Here is a 23,682-nt window from a genome sequence, read left to right as displayed (position 1 = left end):
AAAGTAAAATCATGATGATCAGCTGATACTCCCTGTGCCTGGCCCTCCACCCCTCACCCCACCTCGTTCTCTCTACTTCCATCCCCCACTTGGCCATAAAACCTCCTGAAGCTGGCTTGTAGGATTGACATCCTAGGTAAGCAGAGGGTGTCATTTCAGCCTCGTGGTCATCCTCGTTCTGCTCACATGGATTGCTTTTTTCCTACAGACTTAGTCCATTTTCACTGGTATAATGTTTGTGGCTCTCTTGTTGAAGTCTCATGCCAGGATACTCTGTTATATAATTCATTATAACAATTGGTGTGTTCAACTTAACCGTCTCACGGTCCCATTAGCCAGGAGATGGAGTGCAAGAGCCAAAGACAGGAAATCTTGGGAAGTTTATGGCTTTCATATATTTTTCTCTATATAGAAAGGTCTGGAATTACATTCTTCAATTTAGCACCTGGAACCCAAAGTTCAGCATCGTAATACGTGTAATGTTAGCCAAGCTGTTAGGAGTGGGCTACCCAAATAATATGTTTTGACAACCATATGATTTAGATTTAATAATTTGTTGACAACAAGTAAAAAACATAAATCAATGACCAACATAAGAGAACGGGTTTTGATTCTATTCTAACAAGCAATGTACAATTAGTAATGTTGGTGCTTTTGTCTACATGTCTATATGACGGATAGTCCCAAATCAGAAGGAGCAGGATTAATCCATTTTTATGAGTCATTGTTTGGACATAAAACAGATTGCCCAAATGCTAACAATTGGTGAATATGGTAAAGAGTTCTTTGTACTATTTTTATTCTTGCAATTCTTTCTCCAAGTTTGAAATTATTTGCAAATAAAAAGTAAAAACAAACAAAAAACCGATTTCCTAGTTATTTAGTCAGTCAGACACAGCATGATTTTTATCATTTGGTTAAAAACTATAGCACTTACACTGCCCTTAACCTACTTCTTAGGGAAAAAAACAATCGAATACTAGAATTTGCTAAAATCCATAGCTAATTGTGAAAAAAAAGACAATGAGCATTAAGGAAATTTTAAGATTTGAATTATGTCAGTTATCAGAATCCCAAGTTTTTATTGTCCTAGGAATCTTGGAATCTCCCGTGAGCTGGAGACATGGCAAATAGTGTTGCAAGACTTCCATAGAGAAGCAGTGTTCACTTTCTGTGAAATGAGGACAGGCTGGGGAGACTGTTCTTGGATTCCTCTGTTGTCTTTTAAAAAGAATCATCTACAAAGAGAACTGATTGGTGATTACCAGGGGAAAGGGGGGTGGGGGGAGGGCACAAAGGGTGAAGTGGTGTACCTACAACACGACTAACAATAATGTACAACTGAAATTTCACAAGGTTGTAAACTATCATAATCTTAATAAAAAGTTTAAAAAAAAAAAGAATCATCTAGCTTAGTGAGCTTGCTCCCTATTCATGACTTAGCTACTGTAATACCAGCCCGTGTCAGAGCCCTCTGCTCCTTGCACAGAACTCAACCACAGGAGGGCTGTGCTTCCTGTATCTGGGAGGCTATTATTCCAACACTCGGACTTGAAAGTAAACCAAGTCCTGGTCCTCGGCTTCACCTCGAAGACAACCAAAACAGGACCCACCGTGATGAAGAAAACAGCAGTGAGTGCTGTGTCTCGGAGCCAGTTCCTCATTTTTTTATTTCTTAGAGTCTGGCTTAATCCTTCTCTTCCTATCAAGAAACAGATGGATTATATTTTCTCAAAAATTAGGCTGAGTTTGGCAGTCCTATACAGACTCTGGAAATGTATGAATGAGTTAAAAAGGAAGTGATTTTTTGCTGGTTTGTTTTGTTGTGTTTTCTTGTTTTGTTTTGTTTCTTAGCACTTATTATCCATTCTCTACCAAGAGGAGATTGAATGTTCAAATGCATGTGAAACAGTATTACAGAAGTGGGAAGTTCGGTTTAAGTGTTGAGGTCGCCTCTCCTGTGGTTTCAGCACTCAATATCATGACCACTGCATTCAATCCAGTTGGCAAGATTTCTTCAAGTCAAGTGAGAGATATAGGTTTTACTTGCACTCTATAAATATGGCCATTTATTGGTCCCAACATATTTATGTTCCCATTTATTCAGTGCTCACTTAAACTGTCCAATTTGCTTGACCCCGTCTGTAAATGTAAATTGCCTACATCTGAAACTCACTCTGGATGGCTTCTGAGTGTACAGGATGCGGAGTTGCTTGACTTCTCTAGACCAGACCAGGTCTCAGGGTAACCCCCAAACAGCAAGTCCCTCTCTCACTCTGCCTTTCCTCCTACTCTCAAAAGTGCTAAAAATGCATATTATTCCAAAACTTTAATTAAAATATTGCTGGAATGGGATACCAGATACATTAATAGAGGCAACAATCTTGTCTTGTTTTAAAATATTTTATTTGCTTAAGGAAGTCAGGAAGTTTGATCAATGTCAAAAGAACGAATGTGAATCATGTTTGCTGTTTTCCTCATTATAAGCCTAAAAATTTTGCATGGCATAGTAAGATTCAAAGAATACAAGTAAAGAATCTTAAGAATTTAACCAGTCCTGGCCCTATCTATTTGCAGTTATGCTAAGACACCCCTCCTCCTTCCAAGGCTAGAGTTTATTTAACGAGTTCTTAAGATGACAGGGGTTGGAGTTTTCATTCCCTCTTTAGTCACCTGCATTTCTGCTTCATCTGCACTGGTTAGATGGCGTTCTTCAAATATCGCTTTCTGTAATTTGACTCCACTTCCTCTAGTCTGCCTTCTCTGTACAGGAGGGCTAAGGGCCCTCCTAAAATAATCTTTCACATTATTAAAGGTAATTTGGAAGCAACCTCCCTCACTTTATTTTCTTTAGGCATAATACCTCATCACCTTTAACCTTTCTATACTTTTCTGCTTTTCCAATATTTTCTTCCAGGCCTTGTGTCTCCAGAGTAAATTGACTCACTTCCAGAAGTAAAATAACTAAAAATAGGTGCACCTTATAAAATCAAACCACTGTGTACCAAGACGGAAATTGGTAATAGAAATTAAGAATGCCAGTGATTTGCGTATTTTTTTCTAAGACATCTCATCTCATTTGTGTGACATTAGAAACCACTTCATTGAAAATAAGAGCTGGGAAAGGCATACTAACAATGCCTGTATTAAAACTAATTGAGTGGCATTCTGCACAGGCTGGAAATTTCTTTTTAACTTATTAGGAAATTTTAGGAAAATGCATATGAATTTGAACCTTTTTTAGCTTACTTAATAACATACTTATTGGAAGAGACACTATAATGATATCAAAGAATTCAGCACAATAGCTGGCACATACCAGCTGCTCAATACGTAGTAGTTATTAGCTGGTTGAATTTCAGTCTTGTAGCTATTCAAGTATATTTTCTAACATAAAAATATTTTTTAGAAAAACCTTTCTTCTAATTAAGTAAGGAAGGTCAGCCAGTTGGAGACTTTCCTGAAAACTGTTACATTGAGTAAGAACTTACAATATCAAGCAAGAAGTGTCCTGAATGCTGTAAAGCTGCAAAATGGTCTGAAATACTTAACGAGTCTTAAGGGGTTATGGGACGCTAACATTTTTAGGATATGGAACTCATTAAACATTCTCCTGCTCATTTGAATACTACACAATGCAGAACATTCACCCTTTATTCTTTCACTGGAGACTTTTTGAGGAAATGCAGATGCGAGAGCTATCCAAGGACTTTTAAACAAATATGAAGTTAATTCAGTTGTTTCCTGAGAGATTGACTTCTTGCAAAAGCCAAAGAAAATCTCTTACTAATCCAAAAGGTACAAAAAGAAGGTTGAAACTATAAAATGGGGGAGGGCTTGGTTTAGAAAAAGTTAAAGTATTTGGACAAGGCCCATTACGACGATGGTGAGGCTGCGCTGTGACTTCTGTCATTCCATTTCTGCTAAAATAAGCAGCACAATAGTTCTTTTATCTTTTTATGTTTTTACCGGGAGACTAGTGAGGCAGCTTTGATGAAGGAAATTCCCATTTATATCAAATCTAAACACCCAGCATGAATGGTTTTTTTCCTATCACCCGCCCCATATGAAAACAATGATCCTAATAATGAGAAATCCCAAGAAACCTGTGATCCAAAAGTGCCTTCTGAATTATTTTAATAAAAAATATGAAATTATATTCAATGGACCTAGTTTCTTAGTCTGGATGTAAGACAACATAATTTCATACTACATAACAATATCGGACAATTCTACACCTTCTCTTGCTCTGTTGGGACCAGTACCACCCAGCCCAGAAGTTCCTCTCAGTTGTGGGAATCCTCGCAGAGTGCCCCACGTGCTTCTCAGGCTCATCCTTCTGGTGACTAGGAGGCTGGCGCTGTTCCTTGTGTCAGCTCTAGCTCTCTGGGGGCCTATCATATGCTGAAGATAGCAGCCTCGGTCATACAGCTAGTGCCTGCCGAACGAGCTGGCCAGGCCATTGCCCCACCAACACCAGCCCTAAGGCAATGTTGAGAACACCAATGGCAGCACAGAGGAGCTGCTCCTGCCACCAGATAAAGTTGCTGGAACCAATTCTGTGGATGGCTTACATTTCGATTTCTTGTGGTGACATCCAGGTCACCACAAAGAACAAGCTTGTTCTTTTCTTGCATCTTCTTTCATCGCAAACTTCTGTCACCTTAAGCCTCAAATATAGGTCTGTAGGGGGGCGGGGCCGTGGGAAGCTCTGACTAGAGGGAAGGAATTCACTTCCCTCTGGACCTTCTGTCTAAAGATTTCTTCCCGAGCACCAGATTTTTTACCCTAATCTTACCGGATATTTAATATCCAAGCTGCTATTATACTCAGCATAGCTTTAATATTTAGGTAAGTTTTATTGATTTCAAATTCCTTGAAATTAACACTTCAATATTGAGTATTTTTGTGCCTAGCATATAGCACATGCTCAATAAATGTTTATGGACTGAGTAACCCGAACCTATGCTGTGAGGACTTGAAGATGAGCAAGATTTGATTCTGCCTTCAAGGAGTTATCGTCTAGAAGCGAAGACAAAGGGAATCATGATCCCAGTTATATCAATAGAGACATGAATAAAATGTTCTGGGGGGAGACTGAGCCTGGGTAAATTCCATACTCAGCTCTTAGCAGCCGGTTAGCTACATTCCATTCTCCAACCATTTTGACTCAGCACACATTCTTACTGTACCTTATTCTAGATAGATATCTAGTTTTCTTAAACTGTTTGTAGCACATACTCCTGTCACTCCAAGTCATCCCTCTATGGTCCATAGGTGGAGCTATGACTCAAGCTGCTGCGCCTTTTAGGAAGACTTCACAGTTGTCTTAGGGCATTCCCAGTGTCAGCCCGTTAGAGGGAGCAGGGGAAAGAGGCTGTATTAGTCAGCTCGGGGTGCCATAACAAAATACCACAGACTGGGGGCTTAAACAACAGAAATTTATCTCTCGCAGTTCTGGAGGATCAAGCCATCAAGGAGCCAGCAGGTTTGGTTTCTCCCGAGGCCTGTCTCCTTGGCTTATAGAGGGCTACCTTCTCACTGTGTGTGCCCATTCCTGCTGTCTCTTTCTTTCCTTATAAGGACATCAGTCCTTTTGGTCTAGGGCCCCACTCTTAGGACCTCATTTAATCTTAATTATCTCCCCAAGGGCCCTATCTCCAAATGCAGTCACACTGGGGATCAGAGCATTAACCTATGAACTTTGGGGGGACACAATTCAGTCTGTAACAGAAGATTTGCGACATGTAGCTTAGAGGCTTGGAATTATATTCAGAAGTATCTGGCTGTGTCACGGAACTTCTTAAATGATGATGTTTCAGTACCATTCATTGGTAAGAGAACAGAGCCTTGAAATTGGTGCAGCTTTTTTTTTTTTTTTTTTTTTTTAGCTCTAGATTCTTTCTTATTGTGGTAGGATACACATAATGTAAAATTTACCATGAGTGACATTTAGTACATTCACAGTGTTGTGCAACTCTTACCATTATCTGGTTCCACAGCATTTTCAACCCAGAAGGAAAGCCTGTGCACATTAAGCAATCAGTTCCCCTTCTTTCCTCCTGCCAGCCCCAGGCAACCCTGATCTACTTTCTGCCTCCATGAATATGCCTGTTCTGGTCATTTCATATAAACGGAATCATATAATATTTGCCTTTTGTGTCTTGTTTCTTTCACTTAGCACAATGTTCTCAGGATTCATCCATGTTGTAGCACACATTCGCACTACTTCATTCCTTCTTGTGGCCAAGTGATACTCCATTTGTAAGGCTACACTACATTTTGTTTATCTGTTCATCAGTTGCTGGACATTGAGTTGTTTCCACTTTTTGGCTATTATGAATAGTGCTGCTATGAACATTTGTGTACAAATTTTTGTATGGATATATGTTTTCAACTCTTTGGGGTATATATACCCAAGAGTGGAATTTCAGGGTCATATGGTAATTCTACTTTTAACTTTTAGAGGAACTGTCAAACTGTTTTGCACAGCAGTTGAACCATGTCACATTCCCACTAGCAATGTGCAAGGGTTCCAATTTCCCTACATCTTCCCCAACACATTATTTTCTGGTTGTTATTATTATTGCCATCCTAGTAGGTGTGGAGTGGTATCTCATTGTGATTTCAATTTCCATTTCCCTAATAACCAGTGATGTTGAGTATCTTTTCATGTGCATGTTGGTTATTGTGTTTCTTCTTTGGAGAAATGTCTGTTCAAGTCCTTTGCCTGTTTCTGAATTGAGTTGTTTGCCTTTTTGTTGTCGAGTTGTATATATGCTCTAGATACTAGACTTTTATCAGGTATATGATTTGCAAACATTTTCTGTAGACTTTTTAATGTCATGTTGATTTTGTTTATGCTACTCTTTCCTGCATTATTTGGAGAAGTCTTGGATGTTTTTTAACTGTATGTCTCCAAAAGAAAATATAACAATAGTGAACATCAAAATCAACGTAAAAATGGTTCAGTAAAACTCTGGGATTGGTTAGGGGTGAGGCTGGAGTCGGGGGGGGAGAGAAGTATGTCAAATGTTTAAAGTTAATGGTGGATGAGAAGAAAAAGAATTTAAAATATACAAATTACTTTTCTGAAAATATATTAGTATATTAGGATACTGTACACAGTATATAAAGTCAGTATGTTAATTACAAGGAAAAAATAGGAGGATGAAAGATGAAAAATTTTAAAGCAACAAGAAAGATGTTTTTCAAAATTTTATGACCATTTTTATTTTCAGATGAGGTTAGGTAACCACAAAACAAAATTAAAAGGAATGTAAATTAACATGTTTGTTTGAGTTTGAGGTCTCATTTCTTAACACAAACACTTTAGCTTAAAAGAACTTCTGGTAAACCAAATGTGAATTTTCAATACTACTCCTATTTATAAAAGAGGAGGAAAAAAATGAATGAACATAGTGAAAGCCGTTCTTCCTAACAGACTGCTGACTGCTGTACACATGGTGAGAACCTTCTGCTCTTGCTGAAACTTGCAGAAAAACACTGTAGATCTTACAGCTTTTAGAACTGCCAGCCAAATGAAATATGACGACCTCCATATGATTTGTATCAACTCCAGTTAGCAACGTTGTAAGTAATCATTTCTTTAGTTCTATGACTTTCTACTTGTACAATTGAAGATATGTCAGAAGTTTGTTTTTAAATCAACTGTATTTTATTCACATATACAGGCACAGACTGAAAGGCGAAATAACCTGAAAATATACTCCTGCAGTGAATGTCTATAGAATTCAACTTTTTAAAAGGGAAGAGAGTACTCTTTCATATGTGTTTAAATATATTTTGGCAGACTGCCTGACATTTAGTTTTGATTATAATAAATTATTATTACTACTACCTATGTGTTATGATTACTAGTTACACTTTCTCAAAAGAGAATAGTAAAATAGTTTAGGCTGTTTGTTAAAGATGGAGAGGGAACGTCTTTTTATTTCTTATGGAAGGAATAGACCATCTTACTATCTCCCAGTAGCCCCTCCATAGAGAAGCTCAATAAGTATTTAACTTATTTTATAAAATTTCAGTACAACATACTAGATACACAAATAAGAAGTAAAAGCAAGTCAGAGGGAGGAACAGAGTGATATAAAGGGTCTCTGAGCCTTGAAGACAATCAACACCACGTGAAGGAACAAGAGAACAGGCCTCTCCGTAACTCTCATGGAATAAAGCAAGACAACAATAAGAAAGAGGCCACGTTTCCTCAAAGCTCTGCACTTCCAGGTTCGCCAGCCGTGGACTAAATTGTGAACTATTGAGGAAAAACTTATTGTGTTTAAATTGTGGCACTAAGTCAATTCCAGTATGAAGATGTTCAACATTTCTTTCTCCATAAATTAACTCTGATAAACTGTGGGTGTTCTGGAGAAGAGGATAAATGGATAGTGGGAGGAGGGTATGGCACAGGTACTGTCTGAAGAAGTGCATAATTCTCTTGCATTAATTTTTTTTCCAAAGGAGAAAAAGTAAAGTGTTAACCCTCTGACCACCACCCAAATCAATTTTTGGTGCCATAGGAAAATAATGATACCTAACCATCTGGTGACTGGCACAGAGCTCACAGTTAATCCTGCGCTTACCCTTGTGGAGACTGCTAACTAGCAGCATGGTGGGCGGGCCTTGGAGTCGCTAGAATTGGGTGCAGTCCAGGCAAACTGACACTTTCTATCTGTGTGCACTGGGCAAGCTATCCTCACCAGTAAAATAAGGATAGTAATTCTGTCTTCTTCACAGGGTTGCTGTGAGGATTAAATGAGACCATGCATGTAAAACTCTTAGCACAGTGCCTGGCACAGATTAAGCCCTAAATAATAATAGTAGTAATAAAATGCTAATAGTATTTTCTAAGAAAAAGACTCAGTCTGAAAAACTGAGTCTTCCCTAGCGTATTCTGGTCTAGTTTTGAGTGTCATTCCTCGGAGGACTTGTCTGCCCTCCCTCCAGTCCCCATCCCCAGGTTATGTGCTGTCGTTGATCCTGAACATCACCGGCCATAGCTTTCAGCACACTTGTATTATCCTTGCTTATTCAAGTCTTTGTCTTCCTGTCTGATTTCTGTTTTACCCCTGGGACTTTCAGCTCTGTTGGAAGGAAATGGCCATGTCTGGCTTCTTGGTGAATCCCCAGTCCCGAACGCAGAGCACAGCATACTGTAAGTCCTTAGCATGTATTCGTTGAATTAATAATTCGATATTGAAATTTTGTTCACAGGTTAAGAAAAGTGGGTGACTGGTGCATTTAAAATACGTAATTTTATGTCACTAAAAATTACAACAAAATAGCACTGAAACGAAGTGCAATGCTTGAGAGAGGTTTAGTGAGAAGAAGGACTCGTTGCCAGGGAGGAGGGTGGGTTTTTCCCTTTCACCTGACTTTGTGGGGGTGAGTGGAAGGATATCCACAGGGTCGGAGTCCGTCCATTTACCAGGCATACCCAAGTGCCCAGTGAGTGCCTGAACAGCACGTCTTCGCTGTGAAGAAAATCGCCTTGTGTTCTATAGTCGTGGACTTGGAAGGGACCTTAGTGGCCATCCATCCTATGCTCCGCTTTAAAAATGAAGCAACGGAGGCCAACAAAACGCAATGATTCTTTACTGGCAGGGCTGGGCCTAGAATTCAGGTCAGCTGACTCCCAGACCCTATTGGAAGGGTCAGCAGTCCCTTGAAAAATAATCACTGCTGCTTTAATAGCATCAGCACCTGTTGCTCCAGCTTCCGCAAGAGAGAGGCTATTAATTTCTCCTTCATCAAAGCCGAGTTTCTGGTCTGTCTGAACCTTGTTTTCTTCCTGACTGCAGCTGTCTACACCACTAAGGCCAAATGGTGAACGGCGGCACCTTTCTGCTTGAATCCAATAAATCGCCACGCCCAAATATAGAAAGAAAAAAAGCGACACAGTTCACCCAGACAGTGGCCAGACCTGTGGTCTTTGCCGAACTCTCTTCATTCCACACTGTAGAATCCTGGAGCCCCCAAGACGCAGCCCCAGGCGCGCGAACCCTGCCACAAACAGCCGAGTTCTTTCTCGGCTGGGCCAGTGCCCAGCGGTGGCCAGGACAGCAGATGCTGAAAACCGAGAGAGACAGTTAATCTGAGCGGCAACTTCCTGGTCTGTAAAATGGAAAGTAATTATAATCCTTTTTTGGGAAGTTTTGAGAATCAAACAGAATTTTGAATGCTAAAGATCTTCAATAAGCAAGTTTCGTTTGCTTTTATGATCATGATTGTTGTCATTGTGTTAGCAAGGCCTAGATTCTTTAGGTTCTGTTTTCTCCCCCGCCCGCTCCAGCCGGCAGCCCACGGCCCGCAGCCACGCGGGTTCTTCCCCGCCGCAGTCGGAAGGTGAAGGGCTGGCGGCGTCCTGGGGCTTCCAGGGGCGGAGGGAAGCCCGCGCAGCGCGCATGCGCGCCCGAGGAGCCGCCGGCCTCTAATAAGAGCGCCGCGCAGCGCCGCGCCCCGCCGAGTCGGAGCTGGCCGGGGGCCGGGCGCAGAGGGGTGCGGGCGGCTGCGGCGCTCGGCGTCTTCAGTAGCCCGGAGGACTGAAACTCACGTGGGAGGCTCCCTTCGGGGCGCACCTCCCGACGGCGCAGCGGCCAGGGGAGACGGAGAGCCGGCCGAGGCTGCCCGGCGCCCGTGGGAGCCAGCTGCAGCCGGAGAGGCGGAGGAGGGGAGCCGGGGGCGAGCCGCCCACCTGGACCCGCGCCCAGCAGCAGCCGCGGCCGCCGCCAGCCGGGCAGGCTCCCGGGACTGCGGCGGGGAGCGCCGGACCCTCGCGCGCGTCCTGGCCGGCAGCGTGCGCTGGGAGCACTGCCCGTCGGTCCCGCGGAGGGGAGCGCTGGGGCTGCACCTGGGACGCCTGCCCCGGCGGCGCGGCCGGAGCCATGCGGACCGACTTCGGAGCTGAGAAGGCTGAGCGCGGCCGGCCGCTGCACTTGCTGCCTGGAGCCCTGCGCCTGCTGCCCGCCTTCGTGGCCCCTTCTCGCCGCCCGAGAGGGGAATAAAGGAGAGGAGACGCGCCCCGACTCGTGTGCGGGACCCCGAGGCTTAAACTCTGCGGCAGCCACCTGGCTCCGGGTGCACAGCGACGTGCCCAGCCGCCTTCCGACTGGAGTGAGCGTCCCCTCGGGGATGCACCGGGAGGGTCTTGTCGCGGGTGAAGCCTCCAGGGGCTGTAGGACGGCAGCCTCGGGGGCCCTTTGACTCTGCGCCCAGAGAGTTCCATCAGCGAGTGCCCACTCTCAAGACAGCCCCTACCGGGACCGGGCCACCCGGCTGAGGGAGGGGATGGCTTAGGAGCCCCCGACCCCGCAGCCCGGCGTCGTCGGCTCCCAGACGTCGTGGCAGAGGGCAGAGGCCCGCGCGGAGAGCGCCGCGGAAGGGACACTCAGCGAAGAGGTCCCTGCCTCCGCCCCGCTGAGACCAGGGTCGCCCGGGCCCCTGCTTCCCGGGAATCGCGCTGCGCCCTCTGAGACGCGCCGCCCGCGCCCAGGGTGGTGCCATGTGGGGCGGACGCCGCTCGCCCGCCGCCTCCCCTCGGAACGCCGCTTCCCTCCTGCAGCTGCTGCTGGCCGCGCTGCTGGCGGCGGGGGCGCGGGCCAGCGGCGAGTACTGCCACGGCTGGCTGGACGCGCAGGGCGTCTGGCGCATCGGCTTCCAGTGCCCCGAGCGCTTTGACGGCGGCGACGCCACCATCTGCTGCGGCAGCTGCGCGTTGCGCTACTGCTGCTCCAGCGCCGAGGCGCGCCTGGACCAGGGCGGCTGCGACAACGACCGCCAGCAGGGCGCCGGCGAGCCTGGCCGAGCGGACAAAGACAGCCCCGACGGCTCGGCAGGTAGGGTGGGCCAGGTCGAGCGCGAAAGGGGCAGGAGGGTTGGCTTTGCACTGACCTGGGAGCTTGGAGATGGGAAGGGAATTAGGAGCACTGACATTTCAGAAAAGGATCTGGGACCAGGAGGTGGTTGTGCGAGGTGGGGCACCAATTCACTGCCCTGGGCCTCAGTTTCCCCATCTGTCAGCTAAAGAGTGACTTGGCATGGATTTTCCGAGGATTCTCTAGGCTTGGATTCTCCACACGTCTAAGCTAGTGTGGGTCGCAGACAGCCCCACATTCCTCTTCTCCAGGGGCCTCTGCCCCCTCCCAGGTCTCCTGTCTCCATAGGTCTAACTTCTAGTAAGGTTACTGTCTTGGGAGCACCAAGGAAACGGTGGGGCGCTCCATCAGAAGGGGGCTGGCAGGATTTCTGCCTGAAGGCTCCTCAGAAGGAAGGCAGCTCCTCAGGACTTTGTCCTGGGTGAGGCGCTTTACGGGACCACGGGGCATTCTTATGCTCCCGTACGCGTGGCTGCACTGTCCCCTGCCGCGTCCGGGGCCACTCTGGTTTCTGGACAGTTCTTACTACGTCAGACTTGGTTGGTGTGATATCATAGCGGTGCCCAACCTTGCTTTTTGTGGCTTTAATGTTTTTTAATTACCTTTTTTATTTTTTCAAATTGCCATCGCTAGAGTTAGAAAAATAAACAAATCCGGAGAGGAATTTGATAGGTTCCACTTCCTCCCCTCTGCACGTACCTCCCAGACTGGCTGCCTCGAGGCCCTACACCAATGTGTGTGTGTTTGGGAGGGAAGATTTAGTTCACTTTTAGGGGTAGAGGTCAAAGGGCAAACATGTCACAGAGGGGGCATCTCCTCTCTTTTCTGTGACTGCTTATGTCAGGGAGAGGACTTTACCAGCACCCTGAGCCCGGAGTTTGGTCTGCCTGAGCGTTGGCGCTGGGTGGCGTCTGTGTTGGCGGCGCTGTCCCCGGGCCCTGGTAGGGGCAGCTCCTCTCAGTGACCTCCCCTTTGCAGTCAGGCATTTTATTAGCCAGGCTCCTCCCATTGTTCCACTGCCTTGAATCTGAGAGAGGAAGACCGGGTAATTCCAGAAAAGGGGCCTTCCTAAAATGCGAGCTCAGCCTTGCAGGGTGTGTGGCTGTCAGTAAAGCCGTGAGAAGTGAGCCCGAGGCAGAATTGCTATCTTGATGCGTCTGCGGAGCTGGGTGCCTGAATGGTCTAAAAAGTTGCGTTGACTTTGGGCAGATCAGTAGGCAGCTGACTTCTCGTGACGCCGTGTGAACTGCATGGATGCCTTCTTCACTCTGCTTTTAAATCTCTTTTCCTAAAAGTTCTGTTCCTCTCCCTGCTCTTCTGCGGTTACCGCTGGGCACTGCCGGGGCTTGGCCGAGCGCTGCCTCCTGTACCCTGTGCCGTTGTTCACGCCTCCAGTTAAAAATCCTGGGGGCAGAACACTCCTTCCTCCCGAGAACTCATTCTGTGGACTCAGCCTCCTTTCAGCTAGTTTCTGCTGTAGCGTTTGGAGTACTTTTTTACCATCATTTGTTACTTATCGATAACATAGTCGGGGCTGCCATGCTCATTTCTAGAATGAAATATTTATAGCATGCGTAAGGGAAAGCCCAGAGTCGTCTGCTCCCCTCCGCCGGCATTGGCCTGAGGAGGGCGCGCGATGAGACCACCGGCTGGCAGAGCCAGCTGTGCGCAGCCTGCGCAGCGAGCGCGCCGAGTCAATCTGGGATTTACTCTGTTCCCCCTGAACGGCTCCGGAAACCTTCAGATGTCAGCCTTTGCTTAAATACTTACAATGTTCGTCTTACTTATGAGACGTTATTTCTCCGTGACTCCATGTGGCACTGTATTCTGATGCTCCTGACTCCAGGAGTCCCAGAGCCGTCAAAAGAAGCGTGATCCGAAAGGCGGCTGACCCAGCGGACAGACCGAGGGTGTTTCGTGCGTCCGATCCGAGGTGTGGGAGGACTGGGCTCCTCCCGGAAGCGCTGCCCCGCACCCCTGCGCTGGCGCTGTGCTTTGCCGGGACCAGCAAAACCTGGTCCCTGTCCTCATGTTTTCCAATCACGTAGTCAAGAAGATCGGCAGGAACACAGCAAAAAACGTAGGTTCTTGGTAACACAGGGTGAAATTTCACAGAGGTGGTTCCAGGCATTCTGCAGGGCCTCCCTCCTGATTCTCTGCCCCCATCGGCCGGTGTGTGTAGCTTCTGAAAGCCCTGTAGTGCTAGCCCCATGGCTCCCAAAAGGTTTATGTAAAATAATTTTAAAATGGAGCTCACTACTAATTTCAGTAAAGTTTTTATTTTTCAGGGTAAACCACACTTGTTAAATGTGATGCCCGTTGCTTTGTGCTCTGCAGGCTTTCTGCGTAGGTCTTCACGCAGAATCCTGTGTCATAACTCCGGGCATAACTGCACCATCTCAGCCACCCTGGTCTTTCCTGGGTGCCTCCTTGGCTCACTGTGGGTGCTCTTCCTGGAACAGATGTCTTTTTGCTCCCAACATTTGTTCTCCTTGGTGTGTTGTTTCATCCTGATCTGCTGCCTGGAATAACTTCCCTCCGCAAGAGTCACTTCATGTCCCGCCATCCAGTGGCACATGCTAGGCCCACCACCACAGGCCCAGCCTTCAGCCAGACAAGGTTGGGTGGGGTTTTTTTCACCCTTCTTGGATGTCTGTGTCTTACAGACTGTTTTTGGAAATGGTCGTGGCTAGAGTCTGACCTAAGTTTTTTATTTATTTGCCTATGAAAAGAGAATTTGCTAAAAAATGGTAAAAGAAGTTTGCAAGAAATATTAACAACTTTCTGGGGAAAAAAGTCGTTTAAATAATTAAAACTGAATTCTATGCAGATCCTACAACTATCTGTTGGGGCAGACTTAAGTTTGGGCAGTTCAGTTATTGTAGGAATTTTAGAACAGTCTTAAAACATTAAACTGATATTTTTGCTAAATTGGATATTTGCCTCAATCAGTGTTGCAGCTGGTGAGTGTAGCTGTAAGTATGAACAGTTTTGCTTTGGGGGGACTGCTCCATCATGCCTGTGGTACCCTACTGCCTTTCCTGAGCTCTTGATAAAGGACAGTGCATCTCATGGGCTGCTAGTTAGTATGCAAACCCGCTTGGCCTAGGTCTTTCAATTCTTGGGATCAGTGTTGCTCAGTTATGCGTCTCCGCTGCCAATCACCGATTTTTACTGCATTCTCACAGTCAACCATAATGTTCTGTTTTCATCCTTCAGTCCCCATCTACGTGCCGTTCCTCATCGTTGGGTCCGTGTTTGTCGCCTTCATCATCTTGGGATCCCTCGTGGCGGCCTGTTGCTGCAGATGTCTCCGGCCTAAGCAGGAGCCCCAGCAGAGCCGGGCCCCGGGAGGGAACCGCCTGATGGAGACCATCCCCATGATCCCCAGCGCCAGCACCTCCCGAGGGTCGTCCTCCCGTCAGTCCAGCACAGCGGCCAGCTCCAGCTCCAGTGCCAACTCTGGGGCCCGGGCGCCCCCAACAAGGTCACAGACCAACTGTTGCTTGCCCGAGGGCACCATGAACAACGTATATGTCAACATGCCCACGAATTTCTCTGTGCTGAACTGTCAGCAGGCCACCCAAATTGTGCCCCATCAAGGGCAGTACCTGCATCCCCCATATGTGGGGTACACAGTGCAGCATGACTCAGTGCCCATGACGCCTGTGCCGCCTTTCATGGACGGCCTGCAGACGGGCTACAGGCAAATCCAGGCCCCCTTCCCCCACACTAACAGTGAACAGAAGATGTACCCGGCTGTGACCGTGTAACACAAGGTGCCGGTGGGTTCCTTTACGAGACGGAGGAAGACAGGGAGGCCGTGGCCTTTGGAAGGATTCTCAAGTGGAAGTCTTCGCATGTTGGTGGTGTTTATGGCACGGTTCTTTTGGATGGTTTTATTTGCTCCCTAACTGTATGAAAATGTCTCTCTCTGAATTAGCATTTCTGGATATGTTTCATCCCAGTGCATGATTGATTTATGATGGAAAAAAGCATCACCTGGAGATGGCTGTGTTGTTGCTGACGGTTGTGTGACAAATGCTTGAGCCCTTAAGTGCCCTTGAGGTATGGCTGTCAAAAGAATTTTGTAAACAGGTAGATTAAGGGTTTTTATTATATCGTTATTATTATTATTTCTTTTTTGTTGTTTACGGTACCGGATCAGAATACCTGTTCTCGCCTTTTTACCTGGGTAAGTTTTTTAATAAGCATTCGAGGTTTAGGGGAAGACATAAAGAACACAATTATTATAAAAGGAAATCCAGCTTGAAGTCTGAGGTTAGTCATTGATCTCAGTGTTTCACAGGCGCATCTTAGTTTCATTGTAAAAAGATATATATATTTTGTCTACTTTGTGATTTTTTGAGTCTATTTTGTGCTTTTTTACCCTGTGTAGAGGTCTTATTACAAAGTGATTTTCTACATTAAAAAGAGGCTGGAGGAAATTGTCTAGTTGCTTAAGCAATGACATTTCAGAACTCGGGGATTATTTCATCTTGAAGTAGTGGGTGGTGTGACAATAAAACCATTCATCCCCTTCTTGGTGGGATCATCTAATTTTCTGACTTCACAGTGACATCTGAGAAGTAATTACATGTTTTTTATATTGAAATCATAAACTATCACCTGCTTTCTCCAAGTTACTTTTAATTTTACCGTGTGGTCCGGCTTGGCATCTCGTCCCCTTTGGTCGTCAGATCCCCATTTTTGTGTAGTACCGAGTGCAGGTAATTGTCATAAAGGAAGATCAGCATTTCTGCCCAGATCTGCTCAAACGTTTTCTTGTTTCCCCTACAAAACCTCAAAGAAATCCTTTACAAAGATACTTAGTATAGCTTCTAAGCCATAATCTAAGATTTAGGATGAAATTTAAACCACCAATATGATTTACTTTGCAAATCTCGTTATCAAAATGGCGTATTTTTCAGGCACTAAGGACTGTTAAGTCGAGAAAAGCTTTTGAAAGAGATATTGCCTTTCTTCCCCCACAAAACTGGTTCTTGTTTTCCTCTCTTAGTTCTCAACAAGTGCTATATTCATTACCAATGTTCTGAATTAGGAAATTCAAGTGAATTTATTTGTATATTGTTTACTTATAAGAAATGAGGTTATGTGCAAATGGATTTCCAACTTCTAGCAAAACCAAGATTTGTAATTAAACCATTGTAAGATATGGTCTTTAACACATTTATATCTTTATCTATAGTTTATCATCCATCTGTCTATCACCTGTCGAGCTACCCTATTTATCTCTCTCTCTGTCTCATGGCTGAATACTGTAAAATCATTGTTAGCAATTGGTCTCAACAAAGATACTCAAATCAAAATTTTTTAATAACCAAAGGCAGGGGAAAATGATTTTACTTATTAATAAATATTTTATGTATAAATTCCTAGGGGAGTTGGGTTTTTTCATTTTCATTCTGCTTGGTAATTTTTCAGATGGTCTGTTAAACTTGTCAATAGAATAAAATTGCGAAAAATTTAAAATACTGCTTTCTAGAACCCAGAGCTTGCCTTTAAAAGTAATTAATATCTGGGAACTTAGTGTGCGTGTTCTGTGAGTCAGACAGTATTACTTTACATTGTTCCATAGGAAATGTTGACAACACAAAAGAAACAGTTTTTTGGAGATTATTATATCAGTGAATGTGTGTTCCGTGCATTGCCTTTGATGGAAGATTCGGCTTATCTAAGGAAGAAAAATTCCTGGAAATGTGGAGGTGAAAGGGACCTTAAAGATCACCCAGTCTAGGGATTGGCAAACTTTTTTTTTGGTTAAGAGCCACGGAGCAAATATTTTAGGCTTTGCAGGCCATGTGGTCTCTATCAACTACTCAGTGCTGCTGTCGCATCACAGAAGCAGCCGTCGAAGATACACCAACAAACGAGCAGGGCTGTGGTCCAGGAAAACCTTTTTGATGGACACTGAAACTGGAATGTCATACAATTTCCACATGTCACAAAATATTCTACTTTTGATTTTTTTCCCCAACCATTTCAAAATGTAAAGCCCATTCTAACCTTGAGGGCTGTAAAAACCAGGCTGTGGTCCAGATTTGGCCACTCCCTAATCTAGTTCATCCTTACACAGTACGGGAGTCCTGCAACTTTCCTGACAACCTTTTTTAAACAGAGGGATGGAGAGTGCTTGCTTCTCTTATAATAAGATTGTCTAACTTTTCCTTCTTTTCTATGTGGTAATTAAATATCATGATTCAAGCAAGAGTGCACCTTAATAAATGAAATGGGTTTTTCACTTAGTGAATGGTACTTAGTCTTTCCAAAAATATAACATCATTGGAAGCAACCTCAGACCTTTTCAATTTTGGTAAAAACTGGAGAAATTTAGCTGAAAAAGTAAAAAAGTTCAAATACCTGTCAAGTATACCTGTCTTACTGTTGTGAAATCAGAACCTATACAGTGAAATACCTAAGTCTGTTGGGAAAAAAAGGGGGGCTTACAGATAGAAAAAATAGTTTGCTGCGGCACATTTTCTTCTATATCTAAACCTCAAGGGTTGGTTCATGATGGTTCCAGGAGAATTCTGTATCCCTGTGTGTAGGAAATAAAGTCAGGCCCCTTGAGTGCAAGGAAGAAGAAATCAACTGGCTCTTTGTCTCCATTTAAGAGCCGGAAACTAAGCAACTCCTATCATTGCGGCTGCTGCTGGAAAAGTTAAAATTTAACAATAATATCAACATCCAAAACGGAGAGAAGACCGTTAGGGCAAATGCGGTTTGGTTTAGCATGTTTGCTCCGCAATACTCACCTTAAAGCTAGCCTTCCATTTCTGGTTTATGTTCTCAGAGGCTCGATGAATGAACTAGTCCATTAAATTTACTTTGAGCTCATCTTTTCCAGATTGCACAGTTTTACTTTCTGAATTCTGTGGCTGACGTTTTCTCCATGTTTTGTTTTTAACCAAATTGGGATTTAGGTTCCCTTCAGAAGCATTTCCTTCGTTAGAACGAAGCTGCCGGGGAGAGTCAGGGCAGATACAAGTGGACCGGACACGGGAGAGAAGTTTAAATTGGGCTAAAAGTTGTGATCGGAAGGAGTTTGGTGGAACACTACGTTCTCGTCTCGCTTTGGCCCCAACCTAGTCAGAGCTCTCACATTTAGTCCCCTTTATCTCAGAGTCTTTGTCTCTGTTTCCTGCAAATTCACAGTGATCTTTTGCTTATAATTTACGGCTCTTGACAACACATATCCTCAGTGATTCATTGAAGCAATTAAATTAATGAACACACACTTGCTTTTAGTTGCTTGAGCTTCCTAAATGCCTAAAAGGAATGTTTCTTTTTAATGGCCTCTGGAATTGAGATGTCTCGTTAATTTAGCCTGCTCTTCCTCCAGTCAGTCAGAATTGCAGCATGAAAATACGTAGTCCGTATTTTACTGCACTGTCCAGTGCAGACCTCCACTCACGCTATGAGCATGGGGAGCTCCTTGGAATCTGGGGAGAGGGTTCCAACAGGCAGACTCTCAGTCGGAAATGAGATTCTCCCCAGATTCTCCAAGGACCCTGTCAGTCGTTAGGATGGAGAACAAGCACCCCAGCCATCTGCCTACCATACTGGACTTGCTGTGTGACCGCTAAGTAGATATATCAGCACTCATGGCTAAGTGAACTTTCTAGGATTTTAAAAAATGTGATCACTTCCCCATTTTGCTTATTTCCCTTGCTTTTTGAGCAGGAGAAAAAAACCAAAGCGTCCGGGGGAGCAAACTCGAGTGGAGGAACCTTGAAGCACAGAGTGGGTGGTGGCAGTAGCTTTAAAAAGACTGGGGGGTGTGTGGACTCCTGGGGCCTGCCCAGAGCGGAGCCTGGGAGCTGGGAGTGGGTCTGGACCTGGCCACTGGGGCAGGCATGCCCTTTGTGCTCAACTTTTTGCGTTTTTACAAGGAGCAGCCTAAATATTGCAAGGAGGAATAAATCATGCATACAAATGAGAAGACCAGTCCTCATCACTCAACCTTAATCCGCCTTTTCTTCTCCTTGCTTAGATGTGGAGCCCGGAGGACATCTCCATCCTGCCACCGGCTCCCTCTTTCTCTCTCCCTTTTTTTTTTTTCAGAACCGGAGATCAGCTATTTTCATTCAGCCCATTCATTCCAAAATACTTACGTAGAAATTTCTTTGCCTTCTGAAAAAATTTTTTAATTGAAAACATGAAATGTTATTGTGATTCAAGTGCCTTTCAGGGGTCGGGTAAGTGAAAGATGACAAAGAATTAGAAATTACCAACTGTTTCCCTGAAAATTACAGCAGGTCTATGTGTGTGAGTGTGTTGATTTCCATTGCAGGCCTCTACCCTCTGTTCTTCTGCATAGAATCATTTATCACTGAAAAATGGAAGAATTAAACCCTAGAAAAGCAGTTCCACCTGTCTAAGATGTTAGCTATTTTTGACTATTAGCTGTAACCCCAGAGCACCATGACAGAATCGCTTTGTAATAAAATTACCAAGTTTTATGTGGGCAGTTGGTTGTGAGGGTCATTCCGCTTTTCACAGTGAAATCTTCAGAATGCCTTCTACATTTATACCCCAAATTGAAGGACCTAAACTCAAATCAAGAGCAAGGAATTCAAAATTAATGCTTCTTAAAAAAACTTTTAAATGAGAGATGATAAAAGGGGTAAAAAGTTTATGATGGCAGCCTTAAGATTGACTTTAAACATAAAACTTGCCTCTTAATTTCAACCATCTTGAAGTGTAGGTCTTTCCATTTAGAAAAATCATGGGTTACACAAGACAGTATTTACTCAGTAGACATAACAGCTGTAGAAGAGTGATTGCCATCTGTAACATGTATATAAAATCACCACATGTGTGTATACATATGTGTACAGAATGATCACAGGAAAATTTGAAACAGAAACAACTTATTATATGAGGCTATCTCGTCCAAGACTCTCATCTTATTTCTTGGCCGATTTTTTAAAACTGGAGTTTGTTTCAGTGCTCAGCTTCTCCCGTCTCGGTTGTAACTGGTTCTGTCGAAGCTCCTCTGGAGTTGGATGGACCCAAGTTAGAACCCATTTCTACCGCTTACGGTGTGGCTTTCAACGTGAGCCTTTCTGTCTTGGAACCTCAGCGTGCTCTCTGTAAAAGGGGGTTAGCAACACCCACCTCCTAGGCTAGGTATGGGGACAAAGGAAACAATATAGCATGGTGTTAGTGGCATCCAATGGGTTTTCATAATACACATATAATTTAACTTCTTTTCAGATATTTTTAACCTACCCAATATAAAGAAGTACATAATTTATATTGACAAAATATGTAAATATATATAGTTCCTTATAAGAGAACTAGCTTAGGAGATTTTCCCTATTTCTTGTTTCAGTAACTCGTCAGTTTTACCTGGGTCTAAATTCCTTGTGTTTTTAGTTGCCTGGGAGACTTGTATAGAATTGGTTTCTCTGACCCTTGAATGAATACTGCTCTTGGTAATGCCCTCACCGGCCTGTCTTATTTCTCTGCACTGTTGCTTTGCAAATACACAGCTTCTCTCATCCCCAGGTCTCTGCTAGGTTTGGCTATTCCTACCGAGCATTTCTAGCCTGCCACTTGGCATCTCTCTGAGCCACTCAGGGTTCAGTCAGGAACATAGACTGAATCATGTTATTTTAATTTTCTACTGAATTTTAGCCTCCACACAGTAGAGCACACACATCTCAAATGTCCAGATCACAAGATAGAAAGAATCCAGTTGACAGCTCCCTTCAAGGTAAGTGCTCCTCTGATGTCTGGCACCACAGATTAGCGTTACCTGGTTTTGAACTTCATGTCAATGGAATCACACAGCATGGACCCTTTTGTGTCTGGCTTCTTTCACTCAGTGTTATGACCAATGTTAAATGGAGCAGGAGTTTGTTTTCATTGCTGTGTAGTATTCCATCTTATGGATATGCCATAATTATTTATCCACTCTCCTGTTGAGGGGCATTTGGGTTGTTTTCCGTTTGGTGCTCTTAGGAATAATGCTGTTAGGAACATTTTTTTTTTTTTTTTTTTTAAAGATTTTATTTTTTTTTCCTTTTTTTTCTCCCCAAAGCCCCCCGGTACATAGTTGTACATTCTTCGTTGTGGGTCCTTCTAGTTGTGGCATGTGGGATGCCGCCTCAGCGTGGTCTGATGAGTAGTGCCATGTCCGCGCCCAGGATTCGAACCAACGAAACACTGGGCCGCCTGCAGCGGAGCGCGCAAACTTAACCACTCGGCCACGGGGCCAGCCCCTGTTAGGAACATTTTTAAACATGCCTTTTGGTGAAGAGAAGCACTCGGTTCTCTTGGGTGGAATTCCAGGAGTACAATTGCTATGTCATAGGATATATGTGCATTTGTGTTAGGAGACAAGGTCATTGTCACACTGTTTTTTATTTATTGTTTTGCTGAGGAAGATTAGCCCTGAGCTGACATCTGTGCCAATCCTCCTCCACTTTATATGTGGGACGCCACCACAGCATGGCTGATGAATGGTGTAGGTCTGCGCCCAGGATCTGAACCCGCAAACTCAGGCTGCTGAAGCAGGCTGCGCAGAACTTAACCATTATGCCATGGGGCTGACCCCCACACCAGTTATTTTTAAGAGCGAATTTGTATGAGGAATTGGGCAAACAGGTGTTAGAGACCTGAAACAGCAAAAGGAGACACAGCGGCAACACAGAGCTAGTAACTGCCCCCAGCAGTTACTACCCCTAAGGCCAAAGGAACAAAGGGGAGAAGTTGGGGCTATTAGCATCTAGAAGCTTGAAGGAAAGGCCCTGCCATGAGCAGAGAGGGGCACTTGCTGAGTGTTGCCCAGGGAGATGCAATGAGGCTGATTCTGGGAACGCCACAAAAAGCCGGCAACTGGTACCAACTGCTGCCGGGGTGAAGGCTGCGACTGTGGATACTGACTGGGCAGTGGACAGACAGGACCTTGCCCTTCTGCTCCTCCAGCCTGGCAGTCTCCCTCCAGTGCCCCTGTTGGCGGAACCCAGCCCGTGGCCAGCAGGCAAAGGGAAAGGGGCTTTGCAGTCCCACCTCAGCATCACTCGGTGGGATTGGAAGTCAGTAATTGGCATCCTTCAAGCTGAGGCTATGCCTTGTGGCTCGAATGGCTCTCTGGAGTTTCCTCCTCTTTCTGACGTGTATGTTGCAAATGTATTAATCTACTCACTATGACTCTATATAAAGTCAGTGATCGAACAAAGTAGTTCATTCGTCCCATTTTAAGGCAAAAATAAGAACCAAATGCGCCATCAGAGTTGAGTTTAACAGCATTCCCTGGGCACTTGCATTGGTGGGGACCTGGCAGGCTTCTCCATTTTTAAGGTACAGTACAGACGTTGGAGGAGCTGAGAGTCAGATTCAAATCTGTCTTCCATCCCTGACAAGTGTGGACCATTTCAGAGACCTCTGAGCTTCAGTGGGTTAAAGTGGGCCTCACGGTCACATCTACACATGGGCAGTGGTGCAGATTAAGTAACATAATAGGACAGTGCCTGCCACCACAGCTCTCTCCTAACAGGGTATTGCTTCTGTAGGCTGCTTTCCAGGGGCTCTGCTTGTATGTAAGTGGTACGGGTTTTTGGTTAAATTTTAAACCATCTTTAAAACCTCACCTAGCCACATTCTACTGGGATCCGTTTGTTGTTCCTCTGTTGTAATGTTATCCAGTAATCCTTGGAAATCCGTCCACAGGAACTTGGAGTAGAGCTTAGGTAGGGGACCCTGCTGCTCTCTGCTCCTTTCACAGACACTGGGCGTAATTCCTCTTTGTTCTCCGTTC

The 23,682-nt window shown here is 44.7% G+C and overlaps 1 protein-coding gene across 1 annotated transcript; it reads left to right on the top strand.

Annotated features, from left to right (window-relative positions):
* The first annotated feature begins 10,716 nt into the window (after nt 1-10,716).
* Nucleotides 10,717-17,290, top strand: SHISA2 (shisa family member 2). Its single transcript, XM_001490698.7, has 2 exons — nt 10,717-11,855; nt 15,114-17,290. Exons 1-2 carry the CDS (start codon nt 11,522-11,524, stop codon nt 15,665-15,667), a joined length of 888 nt encoding a protein of 295 aa, XP_001490748.1. The 5' UTR covers nt 10,717-11,521; the 3' UTR covers nt 15,668-17,290.
* The last annotated feature ends 6,392 nt before the right edge of the window (nt 17,291-23,682 follow it).

Source organism: Equus caballus, chromosome 17 (assembly GCF_041296265.1).
Source record: "Equus caballus isolate H_3958 breed thoroughbred chromosome 17, TB-T2T, whole genome shotgun sequence".
In the NCBI taxonomy this organism is placed as follows: Eukaryota; Metazoa; Chordata; class Mammalia; order Perissodactyla; family Equidae; genus Equus; species Equus caballus.
This window is presented reverse-complemented; position numbering and strand designations above follow the sequence as displayed.